Raw genomic sequence first — 22,641 nt, 5'->3', positions numbered from 1 at the left:
AAGCAAAAAAAAAAAAAGGAAGAAATAAATTGTTAGTTTAGTTAGGAAACTAAATATGTTGGCTGAGTGCCATCTGCATCACAAAATTGGATGAGACTTTGATAAATAGGTTATCTCTAATAACTGTACTCAAGCCATCCCCCAAAGAGAGCAATCTACCCATTAAAAAAATATATTTGATAATGTTCATTTTCCCTGGTGAAGTTTCAGTGCCTTACACACCTGTCAGGATGTCCTATGTGTAAAGAAGGCAGGATGGAAAGGTAATGGGCTTTAGAGCTGGAGAGAGCAGAATTCAAATGCCAGTTCTGGCACTCAGTACCACCATGAACTTCCAGCAAGCTTTTTGACTCCTTTGAACCCGTTTTCTTATCTAAAGTGGGAATATTGCCTAATTGAAAGGCTCACTGGGCTTACTGCAGGAGGGGTATAAAGTAACATAATTTGGCCATATCTAGGAAGAAAGAAATATGCATACCCTAAGACCCAGTATTTTCACTCCCAAATATGCATCTTAAGATAAATATATACATATATGTATCAGGAGATATACATAAGACTATTCAAAGCACCATGGCTCCTCTTAGCCCCAAACTAGAAATAACACAAATGTCCATCAATAGTGACAGGAGAAATCAATTGCAATATGTTTATATAGTAGAACATTATACCCCAATGATAATATATGTGAAGTACGGCTTCAAGTAACAATGTGGATGGATCTTACAAATGTCATGTTCAACAAATGAAGTATAAGAATAAATACTGTATGATTCGACTTATACAGCCTTCAAAAACTGACAAAAGTAGTTTCTACTGTTTAGGGATGCATGCAGAGTAATATTATAAAGAAAGAAAGGAGTAAATGACATAAAAGGATATAGTTCTCTCTGGAGGAAAGAAAGGAGGAGACAGCAAATAGACACAGAAGTTTCTGGGGTGTTCACTTTGTGATTATTCGTTAAGCCATCATACCACACATTTGTGCTTCATGAAGTGCTTTTCAGTAATGTATCACAATCAAAAGAAAATGAGCTGGATGGGGTGGCTCACACCTGTAATCCCCGCACTTTGGGAGGCCAGGGCAAAATGACTGCTAGAGCCCAGGAGTTCGAAAACAGCCTGGGCAACAAAGTGAGACCCTGTTTCTACAAGAAAATAAAAAATTAGTTGGGCATGGTGCTGCACGTCTGTAGCCTCAGCTACTTGGGAGGCTGAGACGGTGGGATCGCTTGACCCCAGGAGGGTCCAGGCTGCAGTGAGCACCCCACTGCACTCCAGCCTGGACCCTGTTGGAAAGGAAAGGGAAAGGGAAGGAAGAGAAGAAAGAAAATGAGAATAAATGACTCAAGAATAACTATATATCAAGCCAAACTACTGTTTAAGTATAAAAGTGAAAAAAAACCTACTTTTCGACATATAAGAACTCAGGGAAAATGTGTTCCTTAACTCCTGACTGAAGAAGCTGTGAGAGAACAAACTTCAACTAATCATGAGATGGAGAAACCATGGCAAAAGGATTGATGGAGAGCCCTCAACGGATCCAACCTTACGACTAGGTCTTACATTTGAGGCAAAGAGAATGTCAAAGTAATATAATTGGCAAATGTTAAAAGGAGGAAAAAGTGGACAAATGAAGTGCATTGACTTCTTCATCTTTTACTGACAGGGCTCAGAAGATATTTAAAGCAGATAGCTCAATTTGCAAATCTATGTCACTACCTGCTAACATTAAATCCTAATGTAGATTTGCAAATGTTAATAGATGAATATGTATGTTTTATGATAGAAAATAAAACCAAGAAAAATAATATAATCAACTAGAAGCAGGTGGGAAGAGAGAGGTGAGGAAATATACTTAACTAATTTCATCATTGCTCATGGTAGGGAGCCAACGGGTACTGTCTGAAGAAATACGGTATAAAGTTACACTTATAAACACAATCATTAGACTAAAAAGATAAATCTTCCAAATTATCAGAATATATATATATATAAATATATATATATAAATAAATATATATATATAAATATATATATAAATAAATATATATATATATATATATATATGCCCTCCCGTCAAAAGCAAGCACAGTCCACATAGTGGAAGATTTTTTTAAGAAGAAAATATTTTTAAAAGGCCAAGCATGGTAGCTCACATCTGTAATCCCAGCACTTTGGGACGCTGAGGTGTGAGAATTGCTTGAGGCTAGAAGTTTGACTAGTCTGAGCAACATAGCAAGACCTTGTACCTACAAAAATTTTAAAAAGTAGCCAGCTGTGGTGGTGCATGCTTGTAGTTCTAGCTACTTGGGGGGCTGAGGTGAGAGGATTACCTGAGCCCAAGAGTTTGAGACTACAGTGACCTTTCATCATGTCACTGCACTAGAGCCTGGGCAACAGAGTAAGTCCTTATCTCAAAAAAAAAAAAAAAAAGAGAAAAAAAAGAAGACAAAGAAAATATTAAAAGTTGAACTAAAACTAAATAACTAAATATATCAGTTATTCCAATAAATATAAAGGAGCTAACTTACCTATTAAAATAGAAAGGATAATTACCAACAGGAAAGTAGTTAAATAAATTACAGTACATCTTTTAAAAAGAATGAGGCAGTTCTGGCCAGGTGCAGTGGCTCACGCCTGTAATCCCAGCACTTTGGCAGGCCAAAGCAGGCAGATCACCTAAACTCAGGAGTTCAAGACCAGACTGGCCAACATGGCAAAACCCCATCTCTGCTAAAAAATACAAAAATTAGCCAGGCATGGTGGCAGGTGCCTGTAATCCCAACTACTCAGGAGGCTGAAGCGAGAGAATGGCTTGAGCCGGGGAGGCGGAGGTTGCGGTGAGCCGAGATCATGCCACTGCACTCCAGCTTGGTGACAGAGCAAGACTCCGTCTCAAAAAAAAAAAAAAGGAGTGAGGCAGTTCTATATTCACTGACATGAAATAAACTCAGACATTAATTGAAAAAAGATGCAGAACTACATGTATGACACTATTTTTGTAAAAATCTTTAAAATAGATACATGCATTTTATGTATGATTAGGTCTATGTATCTGAAAGAATATCAGAGTATCTGCAAGAATACAAAAGACACTGGTAGCAGCAGTTTGGAACAGGAACCAGATGACTGGAAGATGACGGGACACCAAAGAGACTTAGTTTTCACTGCAAACCCTTTCTGATTTAGTATCATGTACAAGTATCACCTTTATAAGAAATACGCAATCTTGAGAAGGTTAGAAGGTTGAAGTGTGATGACATGTCGAAAGCCCTTTAGCACAATTCCTGGTGGGTGGTAAATGCTCACTTCATGTTAAGCAGGAAGTGACGTAGATTTGCAAATGTTCGAACACTACCCAGCAAACACTCAGTGCCCAAGAAACGATTTTCTTCTTCCCTCCCATTTTTATAATTTAATCCATACTCAACATTTAAAAATTGAAACAAGCTTACCAAATTCTTGTTTCACCTAACAGAGGTGATCCTAAAGGATGCTTTTAAATAAAAATATAGCCAATTCAATCACTTTCACATTGATTTCTATTAAGATTTCAGAGGACATCTTATATATAATCTTTAATTTATGAATACAGTCCTTACTTCTTTAGCTATAAGAATCTTTACTCCCTAAACCTCTCTGCAAGATTAATAAGTAATGTGTAAGCTAACTATTACATATATAATACAAACTTTGAAAACAATACTAATTGATGTGTTTAAAGGGTTTCCTAGGCACAGAGAAAAAAAGAGGAATCGAAGAGTAAAGAGAAAGTTCTGCTGAGAGAGGAATGGGGTGTTAGACACAGACACATCCACCCACCGCAAAAAAAAAAAAAAAAAAAAAAAAAAAAACCAAAGGGCTACTGACATGCCCATTAGCAGCTGCAAATAATCTAAGAGTACACCTGAATTCTTCAAGCCCACAAGCCCTCCTCACAGTAAAATATAAAATCAGATAAACTGCAGGAAGATCTCAACAGGCCAGTTAGGTAAGGTGACTGGGTAGAAAAATAAGAGAGGGTCCTTAGATCCTCTCCTTAAAGGAGTATTACCATCTGCCAGTAACCCATGCAGGAAGAAAAGCAAACCTAATTTGTGCAGGCTGAAGGGCCAGAGGCCATCAATTACCATCTAGGAAAGGAATCTTAAAATCACAGTAGACTATTTTTTAAAGCTGTCAGCCCAAGGTGCTGGCACAGCCAGGAAAGCTAAGATAAATGATGGACTTCATCGACAAAGGTATCAGAGCTCAAATTGAATTTGTTAACATATTCTTGAACTAAACCATGATGTATTTAAACCTGGAACACTTTGAATAAATCAGTTTATTGCAGCTTAAAAAAGACAGGCAAGAAGTCAGAAAAGAGAAACCAAGATGATCACAGAGACTAAATGGAGATAGACCAGAAGAGCCCAATGATTAAGGTGCTCAATTTCCTGACGTTTATAATTCACCTATCACTGTCTGTACCATCCCTACTCCTTCCAAACCCAAACTCAGCTCTAAGAAAGACTGATCTCCACTCCACCTTCCAAACTTATTAAACCCATCATTAAATATGGCTCTTTTCCCTACTTGGAATGCTTTTCTATTTTCTACATCCTTTTTCAAAATTGTATCCATCCTGTAACATTCTCTTCAAATTCTAAACCCCTCATGAAGTCAACTTCATGGGAACATATGGGAAGTCAACTTCCCATATCCCTACCCCCAGCATCTACTAACTCATGTCTTCTTTAGTTACCTAACATACATAAATTAGGGCTTATATTACTTTTTAAAAATAAACTAGATTTAGATCATAATATAAGACACAATCAGGGCTGGGCGTGGTGGCTCACGCCTGTAATCCCTGCACTTTGGGAGGCCGAGGCAGGCAGACCACTTGAGTCCAGCAGTTCGAGACTGGCCTGGCCAACATAGCGAAACCCCATCTCTACTAAAAATAAAAATTAGCTGGGCTTGGTGGCACACACCTGTAATCCCAGCTATTCAGGACGCTGAGGCACAAGAATTGCTTGAGTCTGGGAGGCAGAGGTTGCGGTGAGCCAAGATCATGCCATTGCACTCCAGCCAGAGCAACAAGAGTGAAACCCCGTGTCAAAAACAAAACAAAACAAAACAAAACAAAAAACCCTGGCATACCCCTCCCTCTCTTCCTAGGAAGTCACTCTATTGGATCTGGCGTTTTTCACACTCACTTTTATATTTTTATTTTCTATGTATGTATCCTTAAATAATGTATGATTTTGCATGTTTTTTAAACTTTATATAAATAACATCACACTGTAAATATGACTTATTTTGACTCTAAATCATGTTACTTTAAATTTTACTTAATTCCATGGCTAACTGGCTGATCTCTCCAACACAAGTTAAAAAAATACAAAACATTTGCTCTAACATAAGTGAAAAAGCATTTGACATTTTCAAACACAAAGAAAAGTGCAGAAAATGATATAATAAACATCCACGAACCCATCACTCTGATTTACAAATGTTAACATCTGTCACATTTCATTTAAGAAAAAAAGTGTTAGGCCGGTCATAGCGGCTCACACCTGTAATCCCAGCACTTTGGGAGGCCAAGGTGGTTGGGTCATGAGGTCAGGAGATCAAGACTATCCTGGCCAAAATGGTGAAACCCCATCTCTACTAAAAATACAAAAAAATGAGCTGGGCGTGGTGGCACGCATCTGCAGTCCCAGCTACTCGGGAGGCCAAGGCAGGAGAATCGCTTGAACCCGGGAGGCAGAAGTTGCAGTGAGCGGAGATCGGGCCACTGCACTCCAGCCTGGCAACAGAGTAAGACTCCATCTCAAAAAAACAAAACAAAACAAAACAAAAACAAAGTGTTAGACTACTGATGCCCCAATTGCAGTCCCTAGTCCTGTTCCTTCACTTCCCAAGAGATAACAATTACTCTGAAATTGGAGGGAACTCCTCCCATCTGTTTTTATACCTCTACATATATTCACAGATCCATAAACAACACACAGTATTTTTTATGTTTTTAAACTTCACATAAAAGACTGCACATTGTACATATCTTTCTACATCTTGCTCTTTGCATTCAACAATGTGTTTTCACCCAATTCCACTTTTAAGTTTGTCTGATTATAAATGTAACATATGTTTAGTGGAAAAACCAGAAAGTCAATCATACACAGCATATTCTCCAGGGGAAGCCATGATGCCAAGCAGATTTTTTAGCTCCTAGAAAGCCATAGTGGTGCCATATCTTTTTCTGTAGCCCCCTTGCCACCTGGCAGAGCACGACACATACCAGCAGGCACTTAACAATATTTAGTAAGTGAAGATTAGATCTCTACAAAACGTAGGCCTCCACTTAAGCTAAACCTAAAAACCAGAGGTTAGTTAACACACTGCATCTTGAAGAAATCACACCACATATGCAGAGAAAAGAATGCCATGGAATATGCTGCCACGCAGACAAAATGGAACAGAAGTTCTGATTAACCTCCGTCACTCTCTTTAATAAAACCAACATCATAGAATGTATTGACATAGCTGTTTTGCCTAGTTGAAACAGTGCAAACATCTTGGTAGGAAAAATCAACAGGTGTTTGTTTAGCACTGATAAGAGAGCTGGCGCAAATATGGGAAAAAGACCTATCAAATTTAAATGCCAAACGTGTCGGCAACTGATCTAGGTTCACACACTCACTCCACATTAGTCTTACAGAACAGGTGATCTATGCTGTTTCAATGATAATTTAGTGTCTTCTAGTCACTCACTCTACCAGTAAAACATCTCCAAGCCAAGAACAAGTTGTAATGTACCTGCCCAGGCAGGCTGTGACTTTTACACTAAGTCTCCTATCAGATTCATTATTATTTTAGGATTGGCTTCAAGTTCTTAACTTGGCCTCTCTTTCTAACAATGAAGGGCCTGGAAGACTTAGGTAATTTGGATTTTGGCCAGACGCAGAGGCTCACGTCTGTAATCCCAACACTTTGGGAGGATGAAGTGGGCAGATTGCCTGAGCCCAGGAGTTCATGACCAGCCTAGGCAACATGGCAAGACCTGTCTCTACAAAAAATACAAAAATTAGCCAGGGCTGGGCACGGTGGTTCACACCTGTAATCTCAGAACTTTGGGAGGCTGAGGTGGGCTTGAGGTCAAGAGTTCAAGACCAGCCTGGCCAACATGGCGAAACCCCCTTCTCTACTAAAAATACAAAAATTAGCTGGGCATGGTAGCATGTGCCTGTAATCCCAGCTACTCAGGAGGCTGAGGCAGGAGAATTGTTTAAACCTGGGAGGCAGAGGCTGCAGTGAGCCAAGATCATGCCACTGCACTCCAGCTTGGGCAACAGAGGGAGACCCTATCTCAAAAAAAAAAAAAAAAAAAAAAAATGGTGATTTTTTTTTTTTCTCCTGTGCCCAAGCTCTAGACACACACATACATACACACACTGACCAAAGCTTTTTTTTTCCCCCCACAGGTTTGTGTCACCAAGCCCAGCTAATTTTTTTGTGTGTTTTTAGTAGAGATGGAGTTTCACCATGTTGATCAGGCTGGTCTTGAACTCCTGACCTCAAATGATCCGCCTGTTTCAGCCTCCCAAAGTGCTGGGATTACAGGTGTGAGCCACCACACCCAGCCAGATCAAATCTTTTCAAAGCTTTTCAATTTCAGTTTCAAAAACTGAAGCAAGGAGAGAAAACAAAAATGATAGCTACTATCATCGTAACTATCATTCTTATAATAGCTAATATTATTGTGTACCTTCTAACCAATTATTATGTATTATCTCATTTAATCCTCATAACAGCCCCATGGAGCAGATACTCTGTCCCTGTTTTAGAGATGGGTAGACTGATGCATTGAGGGGTTAATTAAATCCCGTAAGATCACATAGCTAGAAAGCAGAGCTGGGATTTTAACCTAGGCAGTCAGATTTCAGAGCCTGAATTTTTTTTTTTTTTTTTTTTGAGACGGACTCTCGCTCTGTTGCCCAGGCTGGAGCGGAGTGACGCAATCTCAGTTCACTGCAACCTCCACCTCCCAGGTTCAAGAGATTCTTGGGCATCAGCCTCCTGAGTAGCTGGGACTACAGGCGCACACTACCACGCCCAGCTAATTTGTATTTTTAGTAGAGATGAGGGGGGTTTCACCACGTTGGCCAGGCTGGTCTCGAACTCCTGGCCTCAAGTGATCCACCTGCCTCAGCCTTCCAAAATTCTGGGATTACAGGCCACCACACCTGCCAAAGACTGCATTCTTAACGACAATGGTACAGATTGCCTCTTATCTTCTAGGCATCAATACAATGACCATTTGATGTGCTAAGTACACGGGGGCTCATGTGAATAACTGAGAGAACTTAAAAAGATGCTTAGTTCCACCAAGTTACCACATGACCCAGCAATTCCACTCCTATTTATCAGCAGAAGAATAGAAAATATATATCCAAAGAAAAACTTGTGCATAAATGTTCATAAAAGCATTATTCACAATAGCCCAAAAGTGAAAACAATTCAAATATCCATCAACTGATGAATGAACAAAATGTGGTGTATCTACACTACAGAATATTATTCAGCCATAAAATTGAATGAAGTACTGATACATACTACAGCGTGGACAAGCCTGAAATCACTGGGCTTAATAAAAGAAGCTACTCCCAAAAGGCCTCATATCATATTACTCCATATATATAAAATGCCCAAAAGAGGTAAATCCACAGAAATAGAAAGTAGATTAGTAGTTACCAGGATCTGGAGTGGGGTGGATGGGGAGTGACTGTAAACAGCTATGTAGTTTCTTTTCGGGATGATGAAAATGTTCTGAAATTAGTGGTGATGATTGCAAAAACTATCTATATTATAAATGAATATACTAAATACCACTGAATTGTACACTTTAAAAGAGTGAATTTTATGGTATGTGAATTATATCTCAATAAAGCTGTTATTTTTAAAAAGAATGTTTCATTCATTTGCAACTTGTTATTTTATTTAATAAAATTTCTATTTGTTGTCACTAAGGTTGTTGGATCATGATCAGACCAATGGAAAGAACCCTGTCATCGCTTTTATTTTTCACCTTTCAATTTGCAAAGAAGAGTAAACTAGTTTCATTTCCAAGTTGCCATGCATCTAGTACAGTCATTTGTGTCATTTCCCCACCCAGGAGAAAGTTTTTCTTCTCTAAGACCGAAACAGTACAGATGCAAAAGTTCCATTCTTGAGAAAATGCCCTAACATTTTCTTTAAATCAAAGTACCTTTCTATCTAAAAGAACCTTAGTTTTCACCCATGACCAGAGACTCGTGGGCTTCGCTGCTAAAAGCACACAGCTGAACAATGTTTTTCTTTACCAAGTAAGGTACTAAAAACTATTATGAATTGTGACAATATTTGAATACCTTAAAACAAACAGTGAAGACAATGACCTGGGGTAAGGATCTGAGTAACATTCTTTTAAATGTTTACTTGCTCTAATAATGACAGTAATGTTAATAACTACTGTTTTTTGAGCAACTATAATGTGCTAAATAAACACTGTCCTAGGTTCTTTACAAATAGGGTATTTCACTTAGTCCCTACAGTAACTCTGAGGAAAGTATTTTTACTTTTCATTTCATAGATAAGGAAATTGAGGCCTAGAGAGATTATTTGTCTTGGTCACACATACAAGAGAGCCCAAATAGTAACCCAAGTCTTTCTGAACTTGAAAGTTCTCTATTTCTCTATATTCTTCAAAATGAAAAAGGAATCCAGAAACTTGAAGAAACTGAAAAGACTTCTCTTCCTATCTCAGAAAAGTAGTGCTGTAAAAAAGTTGACTGTTCTTATAGTTAAATACAGGAAATATAGGAAAAAAAGATTGTTAATAGCAACCAGCAGTCAGAAGGCACAGAAGCCCATGCATGTCCCACATCTCTTACACTGCTTCCTGATAGAACAGTCTTCCTATTGATTCTGATTATAATCTTAAGATGTCAAAACTTGCCGGGCGCGGTGGCTCAAGCCTGTAATCCCAGCACTTTGGGAGGCCGAGGCGGGCGGATCACGAGGTCAGGAGATCGAGACCATCCTGGCTAACACAGTGAAACCCCATCTCTACTAAAAATACAAAAAATTAGCCGGACGTGTTGGCAGGCGCCTGTAGTCCCAGCTACTCGGGAGGCTGAGGCAGGAGAATGGCATGAACCCGGGAGGCGGAGCTTGCAGTGAGCCGAGATCGCGCCATTGCACTCCCGCCTGGGAGACAGAGCAAGACTCCGTCTCAAAAAAAAAAAAAAAAAAAAAAAAAAAAAAAAAAAAAAAAAAAAAAAAAAAAAAAAAAAGATGTCAAAACTTAATGATCTCACTATGGAAAACCCCAAAGAATAGCAGTTAGCACAACTAGAGAGCTCACTAGACCAGGAAGGAAAAGGAATCAGTTGGCAGGAAGTGTGCTTACCTAAAAACACAGAACATCTTTAACAGTAATTTTAACACTGTAAGTCCACAGCACTTTAATCTGAAGTTATCTTTGCATTCCTTTCTATTACTTTAATAAGTATTACTAAAAGCTGATTTCCACCTTATTCTCCATATGTCTACTAGGATCCTTAATAAAATAAGACTCTTGGTGGGGCATGGTGGCTAATGCCTGTAATCCCAACACTTTGGGAGGCCAAGGCAAGAGGATCACTGGAGGCCAGGAGTCAGAGACCAGCCCTGGCCAGATAGTCAGACCTTGTCTCTATTTCATTTAAAAAAAAAAAAAATTAAGGCTCTTACCTAGCCACTATTGACCCTTATCTCTCTCTCGCTTTAAAAAAAAAAAAAAGTCACGAGTTCAAAAGATTATCCCAGAAGGAAAAAATCTGAATCCATTAGAAAAGGTAGCACAGGGGGCACAACCAAACATGAATTTCATCACCAAGTAGACTGTAGCTGGCAGAAACCTTAAATTCACGACCGAAATACACACACTTCCTTATACTTCTCAGGACTTTGCCCAAAATAAACTGAAACAGTAAACCAACAGTAGATTGATGGATGGATAATTTGCCAAAAGTCTCAACATACACCAAAAAGGGGGTGGGGGTAGTCTTAGGAGGTCTGCTCTCCAGTTAAACAACTGAATAAACGAATTTAGTGTAATGCACTTCTTGTGCAAATGCACTAAATTCGTTTATTCTTCAGTTGTTTAACTGGAGCAGACCTCCTAAGACTACCCCCACCCTAAGACTACCCCCACCCTCTTTTTGGTGTATGTTGCATTACAAAGCAGGGGAGGAAGAAGTCACTTGGGGTTGGACAAATCCTTAGAAAATGCCAAAGGAATAACTCTGATTCTGTGGTCATCTTGTAATAATTCCTAGTGGGAAAGGGCCAACTCAAGATAAAGTAAGGTCGGGTTTGAGAATCGTCCTCACTTTTCCTGCCTAACCCTCTCGGCAGACGGCCCCAAACTCCCACCAGAATCCTTCGGGTAAGTGCCGAGCTCGGGGAGCAAGGGAAGGGGCCATCCTGGAGCGACCAACCACCTGTGTGTGGTGGAGACCCCTGAGAGGGAGTCCTAATTAGAGTGGGAAACAGCTCTGGGGAGGAACCTCCGAGACCAGGGCCGACACTGACTACTCACCCAACTCCACTCCCCTTTACGCCCAATCTTCGGCCACCTTCCCGCTGAGGTCACCCCTCCTGAAACCTCCGCCCCCAGACCCCGGTCTACACCCACATCCAGCCGTCCCCAAAGCTCGCTGTTCGCTCCTCTGCCTGACAGCTGCCCTGCGGCCACCAGGCAGCCCCAGCTTCCCCAAATCAGTCTTCCAGCCTCTGTGGCGCCCCAGGCCCGCGGGATTTAGGGATTAGGATCTGGAAGGGTTTGGTCCAATCCCCTCTCCCTCTCAGCGTCCTGGGCTCACCTCCCCGGCAGCTTAGCGCTCCTCTTCCAAAACTGCTTGCTGTTCTCAGCGGCCATTGCTCTGGCCGGGGGAAGGCCTTGTAGGCGGGCCAAGGGGTTGCCCGGCGAGATGCCCCCAGACCCCGCAATCTGAGGGCCAACCCAGGCCGCTTCCCCGCCGCCGGTCACCCGCTCCCAGCTCCGGGGGACGCCATCTTGGATGTGGGCACCCCTCCACCCAGCACCGCTGCCATTGGTGGGCTGCGCAAACCGTGGACGGATCGACCAATCGGGAGCCGGAATCCTGCAGGCCGCTGAAGCCAACCGGCAACGTCAGGGGCTGGGCACACAGGTGGACGGGGTAGACGGAGCTTGGACGAGCAGAGAGGCGGGGCTCAAAGTTCCTACCCGCGAGAGGGAAGAAGCAGGTAAAGTAAGGGACCTATGGGAAGGAAGAGAGGGGATTATCTTCTTCGTGAGGAATGAAGTTCCTTAGTCTAATATTTTTTGGCAAGAGAAAGCATACTATGTATTTATATATAGGAATCTTTGACCTAAAAGTAAGGGCCCATGTGTTGGTTGTGGCCCATTTTTAACCTCTCTCAATTCAATGACACTCTGGTTATTACCCTCCCTTCCTCATTCCGTTTACATGTCCATTCGTTTTTCTGAAGGAAGGTCAGCAGGGACCCGATAGCCCGGGATTGCTAACTGTTCAACACGTGAGCAACGGTTCATCAGAGTCTCCCTCTCCCTCTGTTTATTGAAAACGATTGAAGGACTTGTGCTGTGGGTGAAAAATTCAAATGATCTAATCCCTATGTCAATCCATAACTCTCACTTTCTGACTATGCTAACAGTGTATAGGAAATGGTTTATAATAGCTGTCCGACTCAGATTACCAAATACCATTTCTTTGAAGGACACAGTATTGCTCCATCATGTGAATCACAAAGTTAAGGATGTGTATCCTCCCGGCCCCACCAACATCCTTAATTTCCCGTGTTAATCTATTATAAATCTTGCACCCTTGAATTTATTTTCAATCTAATTTTCCCAGACAATGAGATTTAGTATTAGCATTTTGAATCCTTTGAATGTCTTCTCAGTGTTTTTTGCTGGTTTTGAGTTTCTGTGGTTGTATTCCGTGGTGATTTGGAGAGAGAGGGAAGGCGGGCACCAGTCCAGAGTGGTTTTTGTCCCTTCGAAGGACTGTTAAGGTGGGCTGCATATCCCCCACCCCCACCCTCCATTTACAGCTACCACATGTACTTCCACATATTGGAGAATACTTAAAGACCCGACCCCTGGCCCCAACCAAAGAAGGACCTTCTTTTATATGTCCTCCAACGACGGTTTCTTCATTACTCCCATTTTCAAGCTTCTTTTGTCCCCTAATTTTAGAATTATAGGATTGGATGACAAGGGCTATTTTTACTTCTTCTGAGTCTTTCATGCTATAAAAGCATCTTATCTTCTTTATGGGCATTTAACCTAGAGACAAAACCCCCTCTATTCTTTTAATCATTTTACCTGCCTTTCTCTGGCACTTATTTTTCTTAGGATGCAGTGACCAGCACTGCACACTAAGCCCAAAGAGGGACGTACTGAGGCTTTGTTAAGGCTGATGTTTTGTCTTTATTCTGCATAGCCAGACCTTTTGCTGGCTGTTTGGACTTTAGAAGAGTTGATGTCTTGAAGGAGTAATCTAAAACAACTTCTAGATTCCTTACTTTGGTGGCAACCACCAGTTCAGGGTTCATTGTCTTAAAGGTATCCTCTGAATTGTCTTCCCCAATGTGAGCTGCCATACACTCATCCATGTGACAAGATACCTGCCACTTTCCAGCTTATGCACATGGCTTTAGAGATGTTCCAGAAGCTGCTCCCTATTGATTTGACATTTTACTATGTGGAAAGCAAAGTACAATTTGTGTACCTAGACATATCTCAAAATACTCCTTTTTCTTAATCTTTTAGGAAATGTTAAATGACACTGATTCCCAGGGGGTGTTGTTAACAGTGCTCAACCCAGAAAAGCCCTGTTATTTCTACGGTTTGTTTTCTATATCAGTTTCCCCTCCAAGATTTTTTAAAAATTCACATCAGTTACCTTGTGATGACTTTTTAAACAAGGAAAGTGAGATTTTTGGAACCTTTTTCACCACTACCACTTGGTCACCCTAATCTTCACCAACCACACACCTGCTTACAGCAGCCTGCTATTTGGCTCTCTGCTTCCACTCTTACCCCTTTAGAGTCCATTCCCCATATACCAGCCAGAGAGACCTTTTTTTTTTTTTTTTTTTTTTGAGACCAGGTCTTGCCCTGTCACCCAAGCTGGAGTCCAGTGACATGATCTCAGCACACTACAACCTCCACCTCCCAGGCTCAGGCAATCCTCCCACATCAGCCTCCTGAGTAGCTGGGACTAACAGGCACATACCACCATGGCCAGCTAATTTTTTTGTATTTTTGTAGAGATGAAGTTTCACCATGTTGCCCAGGTTGGTCTCATACTCCTGAACTCAGGCAATTCACCACCTTTGGCCTCCCAGAGAGCTAGTATTACAGGTAGGAGCCATCGCACCCAGCCCAGAGACACCCTGTTAAAATGTAGACCATATCATGTCACTCCTCTGCTCAAAACCTTGCAATGGCCCCCATTGTACTTGGCATAAAATCCAAGCTCCTTAAAGACCCTACATGACTTGGCTCCACTCACCTCTCCAGTCTCATCTCATTATGCTTTCTTTCTTGCTTAATCTGCTCCAGCCATGCCCATTGGTCTTATTGTCTGGCTCTATTTTTCTTTAAAGCACTGTCACTACAGGCCATATTATGTACTTGTTTGCTGTCCATCTCCATCCCTTAAAATAGAGGCCCCCTATCTGTTGCCTGTTAGGAACCAGGCTGCACAGCAGGAGGTGAGCGGTGGGTGGGCATGCAATCATTACTGCCAGAGCTCTGCCTCCTGTCAGATCAGCAGCAGCATCAGATTCTCATAGGAGTTTGAACCCTACTGTGAACTGCTCATGCAAGGGATCTAGGTTGCGTTGCGCACTCCTTATGAGAATCTAATGCCTTGTGATTTGAAGTGGAACCATTTCATCCTTTAACCCCCGTCCCCCAAAATTTTCGTGGAAAAGTTGTCTTCCATGAAACTGGTCCCAGGTGCCAAAAAGGTTGGGGACTGCTGCCCTAGAGATTGTGAACCCCACTAAGACTGGGACTTTGTTTTGTTCCCTGCTGTATCCACAGCACCTAGAATAGTGTTTGGAACATAGTGAGTGCTTAGTAAATATTTGCTGAGTGAAAGAAGGAAGAATATAAATATTTCTTGTCTTTCGATTCTATGTTGTTCACATATTTTTTTGTTAGGAAAGATGATAGAAACAGTGTTTCCTAACCCCTAGTAGGACGTGTCCACTTTACCAATGATTCTACATCCTTGCCCACATCCTCGGCTGAAGAACAGTCTTCTCTGAGAAAGATTGTATTCTTCAAATTCTTTTGCAGCTTCAAAGGAATGTGCCTGTACCTGGAATAATGAGGGAGGGAGGCCACCCACCTAGTCAGGAGATCAGTTGGTAGCTGTCATCAAAGGGCTGATAGGTATGGCAGCCACCCTTGCCCAGCAAGAGGTGTAAATCATTGGTTTGAGGTTCCCAAGGGGTCCTTAGAGGCCTTCTGTTGGAGGTCCTTCTTGGCAGATGTTCACTGGTCCACTAGACCAGTGCTTCCTATACTATATTGCACATGTGAATCACTGAGGATTATATTAAAAACCTAGATTCTGATTCAGGAGGTCTGAGGTGGAGCCTACAACTCAGAATTTCTAACAAGCTCCCAGGTGACACTGATGCTGCTGATCCATGGACCTCACTTTGTAGATCTTCTATTACTAACACAGTATGGCCTGTGATTGTTTAATTTATCTCAAGAGTTTATTTTGAAACTGTAAGTAGAGGCTTCTGCAAGTTTTTACTCCCCCCCCAACTTAATCTTCATTCAAAAGAGGGTTAAACAACTTAAAATGTGGCAAAGTATAGTTAAGGGATGAGATATGCCTGGGTTGACTGTGGACTCAAAAGAGGTAGGCATATCCCAACCCTTAGAGAAAGTTTTATGAAAGAGGTAATCCTTGAGTAGGGGGAGAAAAGGAAAGAGAAAGGCCTGAAGAACTATAGGAGGAAAGTCACTTCAGGACAGGAGCTCCAGTGGGAAGATAAAAATAGAGAAAAAAGCCTTTGGACTTACAGAGAAATCACTGGCAGACTTTAACCTTAGCAAAGGAGTGGAGTGGAAGGAAGGAAGTAGACACTGTGATGAGGGGAAGGGTTAAGAAATGAGAGCAAGAAGCAGCCCTCACAGTGCACTGTGCAATGTTGGGCCACCTAAGAGATAGTGAGGTCAAGCTGGGGTTTAACAGCAAGAGAGCTTTATGGTATCTAAACAACCACTGTAAGAGCCAATGGCAGAGATCAGTTATATTAGAGAAGGCAAGGGGATAAACAAAAAGACTGAAAAAGTAAGAGGTTATAGGAATAAAGAGAGGAAGAGAAAGTTTTTAGAATTTGGGGGATGAAGGGAAAACTAGGTATTTCATTCCTAAGAATTTATTCTAAGAAAAGAAGTCACCGTACCTGGCAAGAAGAAAGGGGAAAATCTCTGTGTACAAAGATATTCTTTGCCTTGCAACCAATAATAAACAAGGGAAAATGAAAAGAATATGAAGACTTAAACATGAGAAGGCAGTTACGTAAATCAAGGTGTGCAGTTTATAAACTTGAACCATGTTATACCATTAAAGAGGGCAGATTTGAATGCTACACATAGCACATCAAAAAGGTGTATGAAATGATGTACAGCAGGGAAAAGGTAGAATATAAAATATCTTTGCATGATTTCAATAAGAATATATGGGTTTTGTCAAAGATTGGAAGAAAACGTGGAAAAATTAAGCAAATTTTGGTAGAGGGTAGAATTATACATCTTGGTACTTCTGGAACTTTTCTTTAATGTCACCATTTTTTAATATTATAAAATATACATCGCCTGGGTACAGTAGCTCATACCTGCAATCCCAGCACTTTGGGAGGCTGAGGCAGGTGGATCACTTGAGCTCAGGAGTTCGAGAGCCGCCTGGGCAACATGACAAAACCCCATCTCTATCAAAAATACAAAAAATTAGTGGAGTGTGGTGGTACACAGCTGTGGTCCCAGCTACTCAGAGGCTGAGGTGGGAGGATCACTTGAGCCCAGGAGGCGGGGGTTACAGTGAGCCGAGATTGTGCCATTGCACTCCAGCCTGGGTGACAGAGTGAGACCCTGTCAAAAAAAAAAAAAAAAATATATATATATATATATACACACAGACACATACATACACACACACACACACCCCTCACACCCCTCACAACATATACATGTTGACATATATATGTGTGTGTATGCATATATATGCATACATGTATATGTATGTTATGTATGTATACATATATGTATATATGTCAACCAGGGGTTGACAAGCTTCTTATGTCAAGGGCAGGATTGTAGATATTTTTAGGCTTTGCCAGCCATATGGTCTCTGTTGCAGCTATTCATCTCTGCCATTGTAGTGTGAAAGCAACCATAGACAATAAATAAGCTCTCAGGGCTGTGTTCTAATAAAACTTATTTTATCCACATTGAAATTTGAACTTTATGTTACATGTCATGGAATATTATTCTTCTTTCAAGTTTTTCAACAATTAGAAAATGTAAAATCCATTTTTATCTCCTAGGTCATATAAAAATAGCATACCAGATTTGGCCCATCATTGGTAATTTGCCATCTCCTGCAATAAATAATAAAGAACAAATAAGAAAAAGATTAATAAACAAAAAATCTTAAAATATAATTAAAGTTCCATTTTGTTCCTCTCTGATCTCATTCCCCTCCCTCTCTCCAGTGGAAACTATGATCCTGAGTTACATGTTCAGCATTCCCATGCGTGTTTTACAGTTTTATTACATATGTGTGTATCCATAAACAACATGTTTTTCATGTTTTGAAACTTTATAAATAACATCATACTGTACATATGCTTCAGCAACTGGCTTTTTCACTCAACATTCTGTTAATACATTGAGCTCTAGTTTACTCATCTTAACTGCAATATATCATTCCATTATGTGAATATTCCTCAATTCTCATTTCCTGTTATTTTCATTTTGAGCATTGCTCATTCAGCATTCTTTTATACATTATCTCATGGAAATTTTTATCCAGTGCAGTTTTTTTCAAATTATGGTTTCTCAACTGTCTTAGTCCATTCAGGCTGCTATAACAAAATATCATAGATCAGTCCTTTTGCAGTTCGTAAGCAAGATGAGTGGGTGTTCATGCTGATATGTCAGATGTGCCTCCGTCAAACCTTGTTAAGATGTCGGCACATTACCTGTCTGACATGAAAAAATAAAAAACAAAATATCATAGATTGGGTAGCTTGTAAACAGCAGACATTTATTTCTCACAGTTCTGGAGGCTAGGAAGTACAAGATCAAGATGCCAGCAGATTTGGTGTCTGGTGAGGGCCCATTTCTTGGTTCATAGATAACACCTGCTGGCTGTGTCCCCACATGGTGGAAAGAGCCAGGCAGCTCTTTGGAGCCCCTCTTAAAAGGCAGTAATCTACCTTCATCACCTCCCAAATACCTTACCACCTAATACCATCATATTGGTGATTAATTTCAACACATGTGTCTAAATCCAATTTTGAGAGGACACAAACATTCCATAGCATCAACTACTAGTGAGTTAAAGTAAACTTAAAGGTTGGGACCTTTAATGAAATAGAATAGACAGAAATAGAAAAGACCAGAATGTGTTGCATGTACTATGGGCATTGTTTTTGCAAAATTTTTTCCCAGCTTTTTTACACTTACACATACATGCACACGCACGCCTGAGAGAGAGAGATACTTGGTTGTGATGTAAAATGTACTTCTCAATAAGAGGTTGTGATCGGCATGTTTGAAAAGCACTGCTTTAAGGTATAGTACCTAGGAATATCTAGGAAAGGCGTTGCTAAATCACAGAACATGTACAACTTCCACTTTACTAAATGTTGCAAAGTGTTCTCCAAAGTGGCTTTTCCAACTTATCCTCACAGCAGTGAGTGTGAGTTTTCATTGCTCCACATCCTCACCTATAGTAGAATTTTTTCATGGGATGTTAAATATATCATACACACAAGAGAATGTATAAAACTAATATGCACAGTTTGATTAATAACATTTGCATTCGTGTACCCACTCCCCATGCTATACAACAGGATATTACCAATACCTTAGAAGCCTCTTAGGGGTCCCTTCCTATGGGCATTCCCCTTTTCTCTCTCTTTCAGATGTAACCACTCTGCAGAATTTTGTGTTAATAATTCCCTTGTTTTTATATTTTCTACCTATGTTTGTAACCTTAAGTAACATACTGTTAATATTGTATATATCTATTCTTCTGTTGCCTGCTTCTTTTAGACAATAGTATCATTTTGATATTTACCTGTGTTGATGAGTACAGCTATAGTTCACTAATTTTCACTGTTGTAATAGTCCATTTTATAATACCATATTTTATCTATGCTACTACTGATGGACATTTGGTTGTTTCACATTCTGTGCCACTATGAACTCTTCTGCTACAAACTTTCTTATGTGTGTCTTCTGGATAAGTGAACAACTAGAAAGATTTCTCTAGGTTGTTGACATGGAAGTGGAATTGGTGGTCTGTGGAATTGGTGGTCTGGAGTGTATGCGTAAGTTCAACTTTGCAAAATACTGCCCAACTGTTTTTCAAAGTGGTCATACTACTTTACACTTCCAACCACATGGGATGAGAGTTCCATTTTTATTTCCTATAACATGGTTTCAACAGTAAATAAAAACTAGAGGGAAAAGGTGGTTCAAAGTTAGATCCTAAGGGAAGGACAAAATTTGGTTGAGGCCGGGCGCAGTGGCTCACGCTTGTAATCCCAGCACTTTGGGAGGCCAAGCCGGGCAGATCATGAGGTCAGGAGATCGAGACCATCCTGGCTAACACGGTGAAACCCCGTCTCTACTAAAAATACAAAAAATTAGCTGGGCATGGTGGCGGGCGCCTGTAGTCCCAGCTACTCGGAGAGGCTGAGGCAGGAGAATGGCGTGAACCCGGGAGGCGGAGCTTGCAGTGAGCCGAGATTGCACCACTGCACTCCAGCCTGGGCGACAGACCGAGACTCCGTCTCAAAAAAAAAAAAAAAAATTTGGTTGAACAGGAAATAGAAAAGTAGAAATCTTAGTCTCTGTTCAGTCACATAGAAATCTTCCTTCCACTGGGTGCGGTGGCTTACACCTGTAATCCCAACACTTTGGGAGGCTGAGGCGGTTGGATCACTTGAGGTCAGGAGTTCAAAACCAGCTTGGCCAACATGGTGAAACCCCGTCTCCACTAAAATACAAAAAAATTAGCTGTGCATGGTGGCATGTGTCTGTAGTCCCAGCTACTTGGGAGGCTGAGGCAGGAGAATTGCTTGAACCTGGAAAGTGGAGGTTTCAGTGAGCCAAGATTGCACCACTGCACTCCAACACAGGCAACAGAGTGAGACTCTGTCTCCCAAAAAAAAAAAAAAGAAGAAGAAGAAGAAGAAAGAAAAGAAATATTCCTTTCTTCCTTTCTATTGTCATAAATTTCTGCATGGCACAAATTCAAAATCTACAAATGGATATGCTTAATTGTGGCCCCAAAAAAGATATGTCTACATTAAAATCCCTGGAACCTGTGGATGTTACGTTATTCAGAAAAAGGGTCTTTAACAGATATTAAGTTAAAGATTTTGAGATAAGATCATCTTGGACTCCTTGGCTGGGTCTCAAATCCAATGACAAGTGTTCTTTCATGAGAGAAGATACAGACAGAAGAGAAGGAGGCAGTGTGACCACAGAGGCAGATTGGAGTGTTGCAGCCACAAGCCAAGGAATACCTGGAGCCACCAGAACCCAGAAGGGGCAGGAAAGGATTCTCTGCTAGAGACTTTGAAGCATGAGTTTACTGGATTTAGGACTTCTAGCCTCCAGAACCTTAAGAGAACAAATTTCTATTGTTTTATGCCACTATGTTTGTTGTTATTTGTTGCAGACAAGTCTTAGGAAGCTCATGCAGGATATAAAGAAAAAGTTGATCTCCCTTACAACTTTTTGCCCATCGCCACCTATTTCTGCTCCCCAGAGGCAACCACTGTTGCCAGTTCCTTGTTTGCCATCCTTATAGAGATATTCTTAAAGAGACCCCTAGTAATTGGCAGGAACATTGAAAATCATTTTACAGTTGAGAAGACTGAAGCTCAAAGAGAGGAAGAGGCTTGCCTGAGGACCCTCAAGCTAGCCAGCAGCAGATGAATAGCAACCCAGGTTTCCTATTTCTTGTGCTCCTTTAATGTAAGAGAAGTATCTAGAAGCAGATTTTGATATTAGGCTAGAGAGAAAGAAGAGCAAGGTATTGGGTGAGTGAAGGGAGGGGAATGCCATGAAGGTGAGAATGGGGGTAAAAAAATATGATTTTGCCTCAGGTTGACCTCAATTCAATGCAGCGCTGCACCAGATCATTGCCACACACTGTAGATAGAAATTAATTCTTCTAACTAGCTTTTATTGAGCATCTACTATATCCCTGGCACTAAACTATATTAAGAACTATAAACATACAGCCCCTGTCCTCAACAAGTGTATAATTTAGTAGAGGAGTCTGGTTAGTAAGTAAAGCAGCATGACAAGTGATAAAAATGGAGGTGTATACTATAATATGTCCCAAGAAAACACAGAGTGGAGCATGATCCTCTCTGATTGGGAAGCTGAGGAAGGCCTTGAAAGATGAGTGTGATTTTACTAGGTAAACAGGGAGGGAAAAGCATCCTAGGCAGAAGAATGAAACCTACATGGAACTATGGATGTCTACAAGGAGAAATTACATACGAGAAACTGTAGGAGATGCTGTCAGTACCTCACCCACATCCCTCATCCTCTTCGTGTGCTTAAGTGCATCTGTTTGCCTGAAGCCTCTTCCCCCAGCTCCCAAAAACTATGGAAAACCATGCTGTTCACACTCATGGCATACTGGAAATGTCGAAGAGTTAACTCCTCCTGGGAGCAGCCCTGAACTAGTGACTGACTCTCAGGAGTTGGTAAACACCCAAGCTCCTTCAACACTTAGAGGGGATAATTCTGAGGTGTGTATTTCTCAGAGTTTCTTTACAGGATTAAGCTCCTGTTGTCCATTGTGGTAGTTGGCTTAATAGTTTGCCCTTGCCGGGTTCACGCCTGTAATCCCAGCAGTTTGGGAGGCCGACGTGGGTGAATCACGAGGTCAGGAGATCAAGACCATCCTGGCCAACATGGTGAAACCCCATCTCTACCAAAAATACAAAAATTAGCTGGTTGTAGTGGCACGCACCTGTAGTCCCAGCTACTTGGGAGGCTGAGGCAGTAGAATTGCTTTAACCCAGGAGGCGGAGGTTGCAGTGAGCTGAGGTCTCGCCACCGCACTCCAGCCTGGCAAAAGAGCGAGACCCCATCTCAAAAAAAAAAAAAATTAAAAAAGTTCACCCTTTATTGACTGCCTTCCTTCCCCTGTATGACTTCTACCTCTTTCCCCACTCATGTTTCTGTCACCTCCAAATAAATTACTTGCACTCAAATCCTTGTCTTGGTCAGCTTCTTGGAGAATCCCAACTGAACTTAACCATAAGTAG

General features: G+C 41.1%; 2 protein-coding genes, 1 long non-coding RNA gene and 1 other non-coding gene across 12 annotated transcripts in view; 2 read left to right on the top strand and 2 right to left on the bottom strand.

Moving 5' to 3' along the window:
- TBC1D22B (TBC1 domain family member 22B) overlaps positions 1-12,112 on the bottom strand; it is a 73,961-nt gene extending 61,849 nt beyond the window's left edge. Inside the window, exon 1 of the mRNA XM_055264311.2 lies at positions 11,898-12,112. Within this exon, the coding sequence (XP_055120286.1) occupies positions 11,898-11,953 (56 nt within the window). The 5' untranslated portion in view covers positions 11,954-12,112. The remainder of the gene's footprint in view (positions 1-11,897) is intronic.
- TMEM217 (transmembrane protein 217) overlaps positions 12,096-22,641 on the top strand; it is a 34,198-nt gene continuing 23,652 nt past the window's right edge. For all 6 annotated transcript variants that reach the window (XM_055264317.2, XM_055264316.2, XM_063632314.1 and 3 more), the window contains exon 1: positions 12,096-12,303. In XM_055264317.2, the coding sequence (XP_055120292.1) occupies positions 12,096-12,303 (208 nt within the window). The remainder of the gene's footprint in view (positions 12,304-22,641) is intronic.
- The window catches only part of LOC129473640 (uncharacterized), a 37,258-nt gene continuing 28,810 nt past the window's right edge, over positions 14,194-22,641 (bottom strand). For 2 of the 4 annotated variants that reach the window (XR_010119059.1, XR_010119058.1), the window contains 2 exons: positions 17,682-17,715; positions 14,194-17,206 (listed from right to left, as the gene is read on the bottom strand). This is a non-coding gene — a long non-coding RNA (uncharacterized lncRNA). Of the gene's footprint in view, positions 17,207-17,352; positions 17,716-22,641 lie in introns of those variants that run through there. The other 2 variants (XR_010119060.1, XR_008654311.2) reach the window with 2 other exon arrangements.
- LOC129473880 (small nucleolar RNA U13) lies at positions 18,225-18,328 on the top strand. The gene has a single exon (XR_008654406.1). It is a non-coding gene; the product is annotated as a small nucleolar RNA U13 (small nucleolar RNA).

The sequence above is a fragment of the Symphalangus syndactylus genome, chromosome 23 (assembly GCF_028878055.3).
Source record: "Symphalangus syndactylus isolate Jambi chromosome 23, NHGRI_mSymSyn1-v2.1_pri, whole genome shotgun sequence".
Classification (NCBI taxonomy): domain Eukaryota; kingdom Metazoa; phylum Chordata; class Mammalia; order Primates; family Hylobatidae; genus Symphalangus; species Symphalangus syndactylus.
This window is presented reverse-complemented; position numbering and strand designations above follow the sequence as displayed.